The sequence below is a fragment of the Electrona antarctica genome (genome assembly GCF_951216825.1).
Source record: "Electrona antarctica genome assembly, chromosome: 13".
Lineage (NCBI taxonomy): Eukaryota > Metazoa > Chordata > Actinopteri > Myctophiformes > Myctophidae > Electrona > Electrona antarctica.
This window is the reverse complement of record NC_136794.1, coordinates 7,760,931-7,773,136: the sequence shown is the minus strand read 5'-3', so window position 1 is coordinate 7,773,136 and position 12,206 is coordinate 7,760,931. Positions and strand designations below refer to the sequence as shown.

At 42.2% G+C, this 12,206-nt stretch overlaps 2 protein-coding genes across 2 annotated transcripts in view; one reads left to right on the top strand and one right to left on the bottom strand.

Moving 5' to 3' along the window:
• The window catches only part of rev1 (REV1 DNA directed polymerase), a 29,113-nt gene extending 17,357 nt beyond the window's left edge, over nucleotides 1–11,756 (top strand). Inside the window, exons 13-22 of the mRNA XM_079517589.1 lie at nucleotides 107–327; nucleotides 699–871; nucleotides 975–1,207; nucleotides 1,305–1,504; nucleotides 1,991–2,269; nucleotides 2,934–3,039; nucleotides 3,725–3,915; nucleotides 8,677–8,827; nucleotides 8,973–9,075; nucleotides 9,770–11,756. Coding sequence (XP_079373715.1) covers nucleotides 107–327; nucleotides 699–871; nucleotides 975–1,207; nucleotides 1,305–1,504; nucleotides 1,991–2,269; nucleotides 2,934–3,039; nucleotides 3,725–3,915; nucleotides 8,677–8,827; nucleotides 8,973–9,075; nucleotides 9,770–9,881 — 1,769 coding nt within the window. The 3' untranslated portion in view covers nucleotides 9,882–11,756. The remainder of the gene's footprint in view (nucleotides 1–106; nucleotides 328–698; nucleotides 872–974; nucleotides 1,208–1,304; nucleotides 1,505–1,990; nucleotides 2,270–2,933; nucleotides 3,040–3,724; nucleotides 3,916–8,676; nucleotides 8,828–8,972; nucleotides 9,076–9,769) is intronic.
• Nucleotides 4,755–7,388, bottom strand: LOC306934800 (tripartite motif-containing protein 75-like). The gene is made up of 2 exons (XM_079517590.1): nucleotides 7,305–7,388; nucleotides 4,755–6,522 (listed from the first exon to the last, which is right to left on the bottom strand). The coding sequence occupies exon 2, from the start codon at nucleotides 6,518–6,520 to the stop codon at nucleotides 4,976–4,978; it is 1,545 nt and encodes a 514-aa protein (XP_079373716.1). The 5' UTR covers nucleotides 6,521–6,522; nucleotides 7,305–7,388; the 3' UTR covers nucleotides 4,755–4,975.
• Nucleotides 11,757–12,206: the final 450 nt, after the last annotated feature.

Sequence of the window (12,206 nt, the reverse complement as noted above, 5' to 3'; positions counted from 1 at the left end):
TGTGGAATTCTCCTTTTTAAGTCATTAGTTTTTAGGTCATAGTAAATATTGTTTTGTTAATACAAAAGACATATTAATTGACACCACTATTTGCCTCCTGTTCTAGGTGTGGGGCCTGTCATGGGCAGAAAGTTGGCTGCTATGGGTGTGAAATCGTGCAGTGACCTCCAGCAGGTGACTCTGTCTCAGCTGCAGAAGGCGTTCGGACCCCGCACCGGGAAAACACTCTACCGCTTCTGCAGGGGCTTGGACGACCGGCCGGTCCGCTACGAGAAGGAGAGGAAGTCCGTCTCGGCGGAAATGAACTACAACATCCGCTTCACAGGGGTTCGATTAACTCTCTATTGTCTCTAACTTATATTACTTCTTTTTTCGTTCCGACGTTAACCATTAATCTCTTCTAGTTTCCCCATTAATCTGTTTTTAACCCATTTTGGGCGGAAACCCCTTTTGGTGTTTTAAACATTATGTTATAATTTAGCTATTGAAAAATAGCAGACCTACAAGCTCATAGCGCGCCACCGAGTGGCGCGCTATGAGCTTGTAGGTCTGCTATTTTTGAAAAAAATCAGAAAACTGGAGGATTTAGAAGACATTTTTAAAATTTCGACGTCGGGCCTAAATGGGTTAACCATTAATCTCTTCTAGTTTCCCATTTAGTCTGTTTTTAACACTTTCAATTTGATTTTTCCGAACAGAATGACGAGGCCGAACGTTTCATGACCAACCTGTCCACGGAGGTTCAAAAGCGTCTCCAGGAGGCCGGCCTACGGGGCCGCAAAGTGACCCTGAAGGTCATGACTCGCAAGGCGGGAGCCCCCTTAGAGCCGGCCAAATACGGCGGTCATGGCATATGTGACAACCAAGCCAGGTAAAACGAAAACATTGTATCACCACAAATTATTACAAAGACACTTGTCTGGCGTCTGTCTTCTGCATGTCATCGACCTGTCGTCTTCCTTAATCTGTGTCAGGAGTGTGACACTGGCCCAGCCCACTGACAGCAGTCAGCTTATCGCTTCAGCTGTCATCAAGCTGTTCCGCGCCATGAAGCTGCAGGCTCCGGATCTGAGGGGAGTGGGCATCCAGATGCAGGTCCTCGAAGGAGCTCACTCTGTCGCTCAGGACCCCACGGGACCCCCGAAACGCTCCATCAAAGACATGTTGCTGCTAGGCCAGAAAATCACTGTCCAGTCCAAGAATACAGGTCTGTATATATACAGTATACCAGTGTAGCTCTTGTCTGCGTACTGTCATGTGTATTGGTCTCTGACTTATTGGAATCCCAATACCAACATTTACAGCTGCAGCCGCTGCCGACACCACCACCACAAATCAGGAACAAACATCCTCCACCGCGGCCCCATCGTCGGTCGCCTGTCCCCATTCTCCGCCCCCTTCTGAGCCAATCCCCGGGACGAGCAAGGAACCACCTGCACCGCAGACGCCACACCGTACACGACCCCGTCTCAACTTGAGCATTGAAGTTCCTTCCCCCTCACAGGTAAAAAATCTTCAAATAAGCCCCACATCAATGGTTTGGAAAGTTTAATTGTGAGTCATTGTAGAAGTCATTGACTTAAGCAATATTACACGAGAGGGGGTGGTTTAACTTCTGCGTTGCTTTCGGAACTCTCCCTGCGGGCTCGTTCCTGCAGCATCGCGGTCGTGCATTAATGACGATAAACCACCCCCTCAAGTGTAATATTGCAATTATACAACAGTTACCCTTAAAACTAAGAAAATAGCTGAAAAAACATATTTTTTGAATGACAGATGTAGTCACTACGACCACAAATGTCCCAAGAAACTAGCTAGCCTAGCCACCGAGTTTGCTGCGCTCTGGGAGAACAGAGCAGCTGAATTCTTTGTTTTGATTAGGTGTGGAGTGGTGCTCGTTTGAACCACGGCTAGAAGGCTGTTTCAACCAATCGGATTGCTTCCTCGAAACGACCTGTTGTATAATTCTACACATCATATGACTTGACAGGTGGACCGTTCAGTGTTGGAGGCCTTGCCCGCAGAGCTGAGGGAGCAAGTGGAGCAGTCGTGGACTCATCGAGAAGGAATAGCCAGTAGTACCCTGCACCGGCGTTCCCCCAGTCCACACACCTCCCGTGCACTTCCTCATCCCACCTCTCCTCCACCTCCTCCGCCCTCCACCTCAGTTCTTCCACTGTTTACACAACCAGTAGGCACCCTGGTTTTGCAGATCCCAAACCAGATGGGCTCTACGGGCATCGTACTGGAACTTCCTGATTTTTCCCAGGTACCACTCTTCACTCTTGACTTGCATGGCTCGCATTGTGGTGTGTTTTACAATGCCAGTTTAATTAAAGGCTATTAAATATGTTTTGTATCTTTCTACCATGTTTGAAGAGTGCCTGAAGACTTTGTATGGTTCCTGGTTAAAATGTTGAGTGTTGAATGTCATCTCCACGTCTCCACACACTTTCAGCCTGTTTCCTACTCATACCAGACACAAAAAATAGTTAAGTAAGTAAGCCTTGCCGAGCCATGAGGCCCATAGGGGCAGGAGCCTATCTCCTGTTTCTGTAGCGTGAGGCAGCTTGATGTACAAGTACACCCCCTGGACATGACGCTAGTATGTCGCAGGGACTTAACCCCAATCCAACCCTTGATGCTTGAGTGTCAAGCAGGGAGGCACTGGGTCCCATTTTTGGAGTCTTTGGTATGACCCGGCCGGGGATTGAACCCCAACCTCCCAGCCCCAGGGCGGACACTCTAACCACAAGGCCACTGAGCTGGTGACACAAACGATACTATACCTGATCATTTTTTTCCCCCTAGATTATTGCGGCTTGGAAGCCTTTTGGATTTAAAATGCAATACATCGATTCCGTGTGATTTAAAAAATAATTGTAATATGTTTATGTTGTCTTAACTCAATCACTTGGTTTATCTGGCTGCAGGTTGACCCAGACGTGTTTGCCGCTCTCCCCAAGGAGCTTCAGGAAGAGCTGCGCTCTGCATACAACCGCAGACAGAATGCCCAAGTCCATCCCCAGGGGAAGATGGGTAAGTGCCACTAGCACCAGAGAGTTTAAATCCCATTTTGGGCGGGAACCCCTTTTGGTGTTTTAAGCATTATGTTATACTTTAGCTATTGAACAATAGCAGATCTACAAGCTCGAGCTTGTAGGTCTGCTATTTTTGAAAAATCTTGAAAATGTGGCGCAAATCTTTGAATAAATATTCTTTCAGAGCGAACGTTTTTAACTCATATCTTTGTTTCTGGGGAGGTCCTTGGAACAACATACTTTCAGATGGGGGTCCGCGGCCAAATACATATAATTTTTGGGGTCCTTGACATGTAGAGAGGGAGGGAGACCCGCACAATGTCACTTGCTGGTTCAAGAGCTTTTTATTATTGTATTCGACATTAAATAAAAAGCTCTTGAACCAGCAAGTGACAGGGTGCGGGTCTCCCTCCCTCTCTACATGTCTGCAGTCTGCTGCTTTGTCACTGACGCACCTGTTAATAGTAAGTTGAGTGTGCGGAGGTCTTCCCTTCAACAAGGGGTCCTTGACATGAAATATTGAGCACCACTGATATAGATGGTATTTCAGAAAACTGTCAGAATTCAAAAGACATTTTTTAAATTTCGACGTCAGGCTTAAATGGGTTAAGGCTTTATGTAGCGTTTTGGTACTGCAGCTTTGTGATGTGATACATAGTTTTCGTTTTCTTTTTTACCCACAGTTGAGCAAAGGAATCCACTATTGCAGTTGAAGCAGTCTGGGGTTGGTATTGGTCGTGTGAAACGGCGAAACAAGAGAAAGAATGCTGTGAGCCCTGCTAAGAAAGGAGTGTCTCCTTTGAAGATGCGAAATAGCCCTGTCAAACATCTACCACCTGGTCGAAGATCCAAGGATGCAGTCGGTGGACTGAAGGTGAGCCCAGATAGTGAGCTCAAATAGGTGAACCACCTGTTTTCGACCGACGTCTGCCCCTCTAGACCAGAAATAACAAGCTGGGCCATAATAATAAAACTTTATTTGTACAGCACCTTTCATGACATGAAATGCAGCTCAAAGTGCTTTACAGAGCAATGGAGAAAAAGAAAAGCAAGGCATAAAAAGTCTAGGTTATTTTATATCACCAATAGTGAAACGTTCTCATTAATCTGATATAGTCTGTCTACCACATATTACACACGTTATCAATACAAACATAAGACATGACAAATATGAACCATATGTAACAATATATAGTAAAAATCACACCCGTGTGAACTGAGTGGTGCAAGGTCTTATATAGCCTGATCAGCTGTGGTCTGACGTAATGTCAGTGACCATAGCAACCATGCTCGTTTTTTTGGTACGAACAAACACGGGTACACGGGTACAAAGCCAGTTGTTGGAGTGGTTTGCACCACTCAAAAAAAAAAATATATATATATATATAGCAGCTGTATAAATATAGAAGATGGTAAAAATGGATTAAGTGGTTAAGATGAATGTGATAGCCTACTAACTTGTCACTGGGTCCCCCTGGAAACGAGTGTAGACAAAACATTTTCTAGTCCCCATTTGCAGCATCCCTGACTGCCATAGTGCATGTTTGTAGTGTATGAGGCTTAAATCTTATGTAGCCACTTGTACACGTTAACAAATGAAACAATAGATGCCCTCTGCTGGAATGTGTCACAATGACCACACTGTAGGTAAATAAGACAACAACCCCCAGTAAGCTGTAGTGGTTTCAATAAGGACAAATATCAATGTTTTCTTCAAATAAAAGCTTTTATTAAAACAAATTCAAAATTAAGACGACTTTAAAACTCAATAGAAACCTTTTTAAAAGTATTAACACCCATATATTATATATAAAACATAATTAACACAGGTCTTTGATAGCTACAATCACATTGAAACTCACAGTACACAAGGTCAGACTTGACAGTCCGCATTTTGGTGTGAAGGGGAAAGCCTTAGGTGGTATTGACTGGAGTCAATTTGGGAGACTTTGAGAAGTGATGGTGAGCGGCTTGAGATCAGATGGAGAGCGGTCAGATCGAGTGCACAGGTATGGATGCAGTACTCTACCGTTAAATCTCAGGCCAGAGAACACGTAGATCAGATCTTTTGCAGCCACGTTATGGAAAGAGACCTGTCCCGCGTCATGGTCTACAAAGACCCCCACTGCCTGTGGTTTCTCCTTCACCAACAGATTGAACGCAGAAGACACTGAGCCAAATGCACGATACTGGCCAGCATCCAGCACAATGACCCAGCATTCATTCTTAACAGACACGCTGACAGGATACTTTCTGTTAAGAGATGCACTCGCCACTCCTACAGCCCAGCTGGTCTTCCCCTTTACCTGGACCTCAAAGTAAAACTTCCCTGATCTGAACCCTTCCTTTGACAACACTGCATGATGTTTAAATCGCTTTCTAGCATCAGGGACATCTTGAGGTGTTGCGCCAAGCATCACTGCTTTCCCATCGGAGGACACGATGAGGTCACAGTGTGCAGTGTCTGGGTCAAGGGTCACATCCACAGCACAAGCCTTCAGCCGCTGCAGAGTGACTTCCTGATCCAGAAGAGTTGCACATCTCCTAACGCAGTTGGTATCAGGCAGTTTGAAGTCAACTACAGTGTTCTTCAGGTCCTTGTTCAGCAGAGTGGGCAGGCTTGACAGCAACAGGACAAGGCGATGGTGATCGACAAGGCGATGGTGTTCATCAAGGCAATGGTAATGCTCCAGGTCATCACGTTTCTTGTCGAGCTCAGAGATTTCCATGGTCAGTTCTTTAATGAAACCTTCCGCTTGCTGCTCTGCCGCTCTACGCCGGTCCCCAATCACCGCAACTAGATCTGGCCGGGAGCGGATCAGCTGCTCATTGAAGACTCGTGCCCTCTTAGTGAAGAGTTTGAGCTCACGGAGCCTGTGTGATCGTGCATTTATCGCACTCTGGACTTCTGCACGTTTGGATTCGTATTCCGTCTCAAGTCGTACAATGTGGTGATTTTTGTGGTCCGTTGTCATGCAACCACAACAAATAAATGCCTGGTCAGTCTTACAATAGAGGTCAATGAGCCTGTGATGGTTCTTGCACAACCTGTCTTCAAGACCTGATAGAGGCACAGATAAAGTGTGGCCCCTGAGGCCTGCAACTCTCAGGTGAGGCTCCAGGTGAGTCTCACAGAAAGAAGTTAGGCATACTAGACAAAACACAACAGCCATGTCCTTCCTCGCAGAACAGATGTCACAAAGAATGTCATGAGCGGATTGGTTTTCTAGAATTTGAGCCCACTTGTGATGTCCTATAGCCAACTCGGACATGACAGTATTGACTTGCATTTGAGGTCTGGTTGGAAACCTTGCATTACACAGAGGACACTGGTAAATGACCCTGGTGTCCCAGTAGTGTTGAATACACGCCTTGCAGAAGTTGTGGCCACATGGTGTGGTGACTGGTTCGGTGACCACATCCAGACAGATCGCACAGACCAAGTGCTCACCGGTAAGAAGAAACCTGGCAGCTGCCATATCTGGATAGGAAGAAAAAAAACTATATGAATCTTAAAGCCATTTTAGTTAAAGATACATTTAGCATCGCCATTCCAGGGTCAGTCAGTGAAAATCTACAAACTCACATAGACATTTAGTGTAGCCTATAGCAACATTTAGTGTATAGCAAAAGCAGGCAGCCAACTCAATAATGTACTTAAGTACAAAGTTATTTTTCTCTTCTTCTTTACTGGGCATTTCCAATTTTCAGTACCACCAACAGTTTACTTCTACTCCACTACACCTCAGATACAAATATTGTAGTTTTACTCCACTACAAATTGAAAACATTAAACAACCAGGTGCTCAGAGATGTACAAGTCAATAAAGTTAATGGTAAAAAAAAGTGCTCCTTGATCAAAGGGGATGAAACTGATACAAATCGATGGACCGTTATAGAGCAAATCATGTTGGTTTAATAGTATTTTCCCTTTTTTTAACTCCAGAGTGCCCGGATCCCCCCTTTTTCTCTGACATAACCAATTCAGCCCTATACATTTTGGCCATTTGAAAATGGCAGATAGCTCACTGTGAGCTTGTAGATTTGCCATTTTCAAAAGATTTATACATTTGAAAACTTGTGAAATGGGGGTTTCTGCATAAGTACAAGTATTTTGATACCAATAGGCCTACTATAATGTAGTTTTAAGTACCATTTTTAACCAGATTATTCTTGAAATATTTCTACATTGCAGTATTGATTGAGTATTTTAACAAGAACAAGAATCTGACATTTGATTGAATTAATACATTTTCTTCTTACCTCGACTGTGGTGCAATTAAGTTTCAAAATAAAATAAATAAATCACTCTGTGTGGGTTCACGCAGGGTGGCTGTTGACATGTGCCAAACCTGTGCAAAGCTAGCGTTTTTGACTAGTGAACACAGCTGAAAGGAATCACGTTAATTGCGGGTGTGTTTCATTTAGGTTTCATCATCATCAGTGGTGGAAAGTAACTAAGTACATATACTCAAGTAGGCTACTGTACTTGTATACAATTCTCAGGTATTTGTAGTTTACTTGAGTATTTCCAATACCTTTACTTCAGAGTCAAATATTGTACTTTACTCGATCCACTACAATTATTTGAAAACGTTTTACTAGTTAGGCTACATTGTAGATTTAAATTATTACAAAACATATAGTAAACCACTTCAATAGGCTACTATAGGCTATATGCCTACATTTTGGCCATTTGAAAATAGCTGATCCACAAGCTCACAATGCGTTGCATTGCGACGCATTGTGAGCTTGTGGATCAGCTATTTTCAAAAGATTTAAAACCTTAAATTGCAGCTGTTCTCAAAGGAAGACGGAATGGAAGATAGGCTGTATATTTAATAAAAAATCACACCCGTGTGAACTGAGTGGTGTAAGGTCTTATATAGACTGATCAGCTGTGGTCTGACGTAATTAAATCACACCCGTGTGAACTGGGTGACCATAGCAACCATTCTCATTCTTTTTGGTACGAACAGACACGGGTACATTTTTTTTGGTACGAACAGACACGGGTACAAAGCCAGTTGTTGGAGTGGTTTACACCACTCAAAAATCACACCCGTGTGAGGTGAGGGGCGCTAATATATTAAAGTCTAACTCATGTTGATTAGGTGATGTAATGGTGATGTGAAACAAACGGTGCCAACACAAACATTAAACGCCATTAACAATATAGAGACAATATGACGTAATGAGGCACATTATGATGTACAAACATATTCCCTTCATTGTCAATGGCGTTTACAAAACAAACATTGAACTAAAGACAAAAATTAAACCTGTATATAGGAGGGGTTAGCGCCCCTCAAAAATATATAAGTGACCTGGGAGGACATGAAGAAAAAAAACAGGTTGAAATATCATCATATATTTTTGCAGTCTCCTATAGATAGGTGCCTCTAACTAAACAAAAATGAAGACATTGAAGACAGAAGTCCATACAAGCACACACAGAATGATCCAGTCGGATGTGAATGGAGCTCAGAAGCCGCATTCAAATCCCAAAAATATAGATGAGATAAATGAATGACGTGCATTAGAATGTCAAAACTGAAGATTTGTTAAGGTACGTTGGTACAGTACAGTCAAGTTAATGTGGAAGTTGACTAAAAGCACTGCTCCCTTTACCCAGGTCGAAAATGGTCCCTCCACGTCATCTCTGAAACAAGACATACCAGAGACTCTGTCTAAATTCACCCCACGCCCTGCTCCAGCCCTGGCCGGAGCCTACAACCTGACAGACATCAGAACTCTCCTCAGGGAATGGGTCACTACCATATCAGGTAATATATAAGTTAACTGACAGCTCCACTGTGTAGCCAAATTCATGTGGTTTCTATGGAGTTTGTGAGTGTTGGGGGGGGGATGGTATGTGTGTGTTTAAATGACCGTAAATGTATTTTTATGCATCCTTTCCCTTCCTCTCAGAACCCATGGAGGAGGACATTCTACAGGTAGTGAAATACTGCACTGATCTGATAGAGGATAAAGACCTGGAGAAGCTGGACTTGGTCATCAAATACATGAAACGGTACATGAAACATTAACATCAGTATTTAATCTTCTCCAAAGTTAGTTGGTGTTGTTCATTATTATATACCAGTATGAGAGAGATAGATAGTATAGATAGGTGTGTGCGCGTGGCCGCACGCGCAGATTGTGTGCACATCTTATGCCTGTATTTCATTCATTACATTTCTTTTCACTTTGAAGCCTCCTTTAAGGACTTGGCTACCTGCTGCCCTTTTTGCACTTTTAATCTTTAGTATTTATACTCTTACATTGTCTAAAGGACTCGGAGATTGCCATTCAGTGCATTATTGATTTTCAAAGTTATGTATATATAATAATATAATAATTGTGAATTTGTCTACTATGACTGCACTTTTGGGTACTTGCTGTTTGCATTAACATGGACAGAGGAAGGTGTCTCACCCTACGGACAGTCGGACACTATAAAATGTGACACTTCTGTTGTTGACAGCATAGTACAACGCTGACGAAGGCTATATGCCGAAATGCGTACGTTGTGCTGTCTGCTCTGCAGCATACTGTGCGAATTATAAAAGTATAAAAAGTGCCTTAAACCAAATGACATGTCCATGAGTGCTGGTATTCTCTCCTTAGAGAATTTCTTGTAAAGTTTACTCTTTTTACTTTACAATGGAGTTGTTACCGTGACACACATTACCCTGGTCTTAACGACACTTATTTCTGTTTTCCAGGCTCATGCAGGAGTCTATAGAGTCTGTATGGAGCATGGCTTTTGACTTCATCCTGGACAACGTGCAGGTGGTCGTGCAGCAAGCGTACGGTAGCACCCTGAAGGTCATGTAAAAGAAGAAGAGAAGTCCCATCATGATTTCACTTTAAGCTTAATTTATCCTCGGTCGTACTACGGAGGGATAAATTAGCCTTTTATTCCCCCATGACATCATCACTATTTGTTCTGCCACTGGTACCAGTTGGACCCGTCAATGGAGGTATTATGACACTGAAAAATATGTTTTTCTACGACGATTACATCAGCAAGAAAGAGTTCTGTGGTTACGGAGATCTCACAACCGGACCTCCTCCTTCTCACTGTGATATCGCAGAACATTTGGCATACAGTAAGACTACTAATTGTTCTAAAGGACAGACAATATGACCATTTATTTCTATACGATATGACAGTACGACGCCGTCACTATAGGATATGGACAGGATGATTAGTATTTTATACGTTTTTTTCCCCATTCACTCTACTCTCTCCGAGGGACAAATCACGCAGCATAAGAAGAAGGGCTGGAACCTTCCTCCTAATAATCCCATCAACCGGCATCAACAATCAGAAATGTGCATAATTTAGCAACATTGCAAAAAAACATTCAACTTAATTACTACATACAGTAAATGATGCATGGAATCAATTTTAGAATCATACAATATTTTTCGTGCATATTGCATTTTGATTTTATTTAGCCATGCCAGAGTCTTTTAAACGCTTAAATATCTCTGCCACGGGGGGATGGGGATTTTCACAAGGATCATGGGCAATTTGGTTTTCTCCTTGCAATGCCCAGCTTTGAATGATCCACCCTTTGTATTGTACACCAACCAGGAAATTATGTGGAAATGGAAAGTACAACATATTAATTCATTTTATGTTTTTCATCATGCTACGATATTGGACCGTGAATTATCCAAGAAGCAGACACATTATGGTCTGCTGAGTAACTGTTGTGATTTTTCTTGTATCTTCTGCAAAAAAAAGTGCCAAACTTTGTTGTTATAGCATGTAAATAAGGTTTCCAAATCCTTCTTGTTAAAAGTTTAAAAACGAAGTGTATGTAGAGGTTTTTTCCTCTTGTATTGTTTACGAATAGTGTATTCTTAGTAACCGTCTTTACTTCTAAATCTATTCGCTCCTTAACTGTTTCATGATCAGTGTGTGCAAACATGGCAATTTAGAAGCTGGCCAAAGCACTTAACATATAACCAGGAGGTTGTTTGTTGATTTCTCATAATAAGCACTCTGATTGGAGGCGTGGAGAGGAGTTATGGCAAATTGGCAATCAAGGATAAACCTATGCATTTCATGATTGTCCCACATAGTGGGATGGATGCCCCCTCTTATGGCATGTAACAATGTCTGGAATGGATCTCGCTATTCTATAGTGGCTTTCCCACCTTGTTACCTGTCGCATAAATCAATAGGACTGTTTTCTTATTTTTACACAGGAACAAAAGATCGACCTATTTTCTTGTTCCTGTGTAAATAATGCCAGAGAGATGCCCTCATCGTCATCATTGTCATACTTGTAATGTAAAGATGGCTGAACGGTAACAAGGACAAGAAGCCAAATACTCATAACGGACATGAACTCTTTTTGTGACCTCATCATATAAGTCAATAAATCATGCATCATAGGCAAGGATGATGTGTGACATGAGTTGTTCAAAAATAATATCCATGTATGGGAACACGATCATTCAATGTAAGACATTTTGAATACTGGTCAAATGAATGTAACTTCAAACCACAGCAGACTCGACTTTCAAGAGCTCGCTTCTCCTCACCTGCCATGTCTTTTCAAAAAGGGAATGGCCAGGGTTCAAATTGGTCAGTATTGTCCTATCACAACTGGCCTGTGCCTGAAGACCTGAAGCTGTGACATCATTTGTATGTTTTCTAAAATCTTGATAATAAACTTTAAACTCTGCTTTAAATGTGTTGATGTTTGAGCCCCGTCTATTGTGAGCAGTGGTAGAATGTTGATGTTCACTCAAGTACCGATCAGCACAATTTTGATGTATTTTCACTTTACTTTTTACTCAAAGGCAAATATTCTACTTGTTTTTCTCCACTATTATTACTAGTTACTTTTTTTTTATTTAGACGATTCAGCTGAAAATGGCCTATCTACAAGCAAAAATGTTCGACAAAATTTGAGTCCATTAATTTTTGGTGCTGTCAAGTATATTTTGATGTCTCTTTACTTTTACTCCAGTCCATTTTTGAATACAGGCCTGTACTTGTAACAGTATTTCTGTACTGTAGTAATTTTTTTTAAAGTAAAAGTATCAATACTTTTACTTAATGTTTTGAGTAGGCCTAGCCTAGATCTTTCACTGCTGATTGTAAGTGCTGGATTGGAGCTGGAAGGATGTAGCCTGGCT

Excerpts from the sequence above, each read along its gene's own strand:
- LOC306934800 (XM_079517590.1), bottom strand. The coding sequence starts at position 6,520 with ATGGCAGCTGCCAGGTTTCTTCTTACCGGTGAGCACTTGGTCTGTGCG.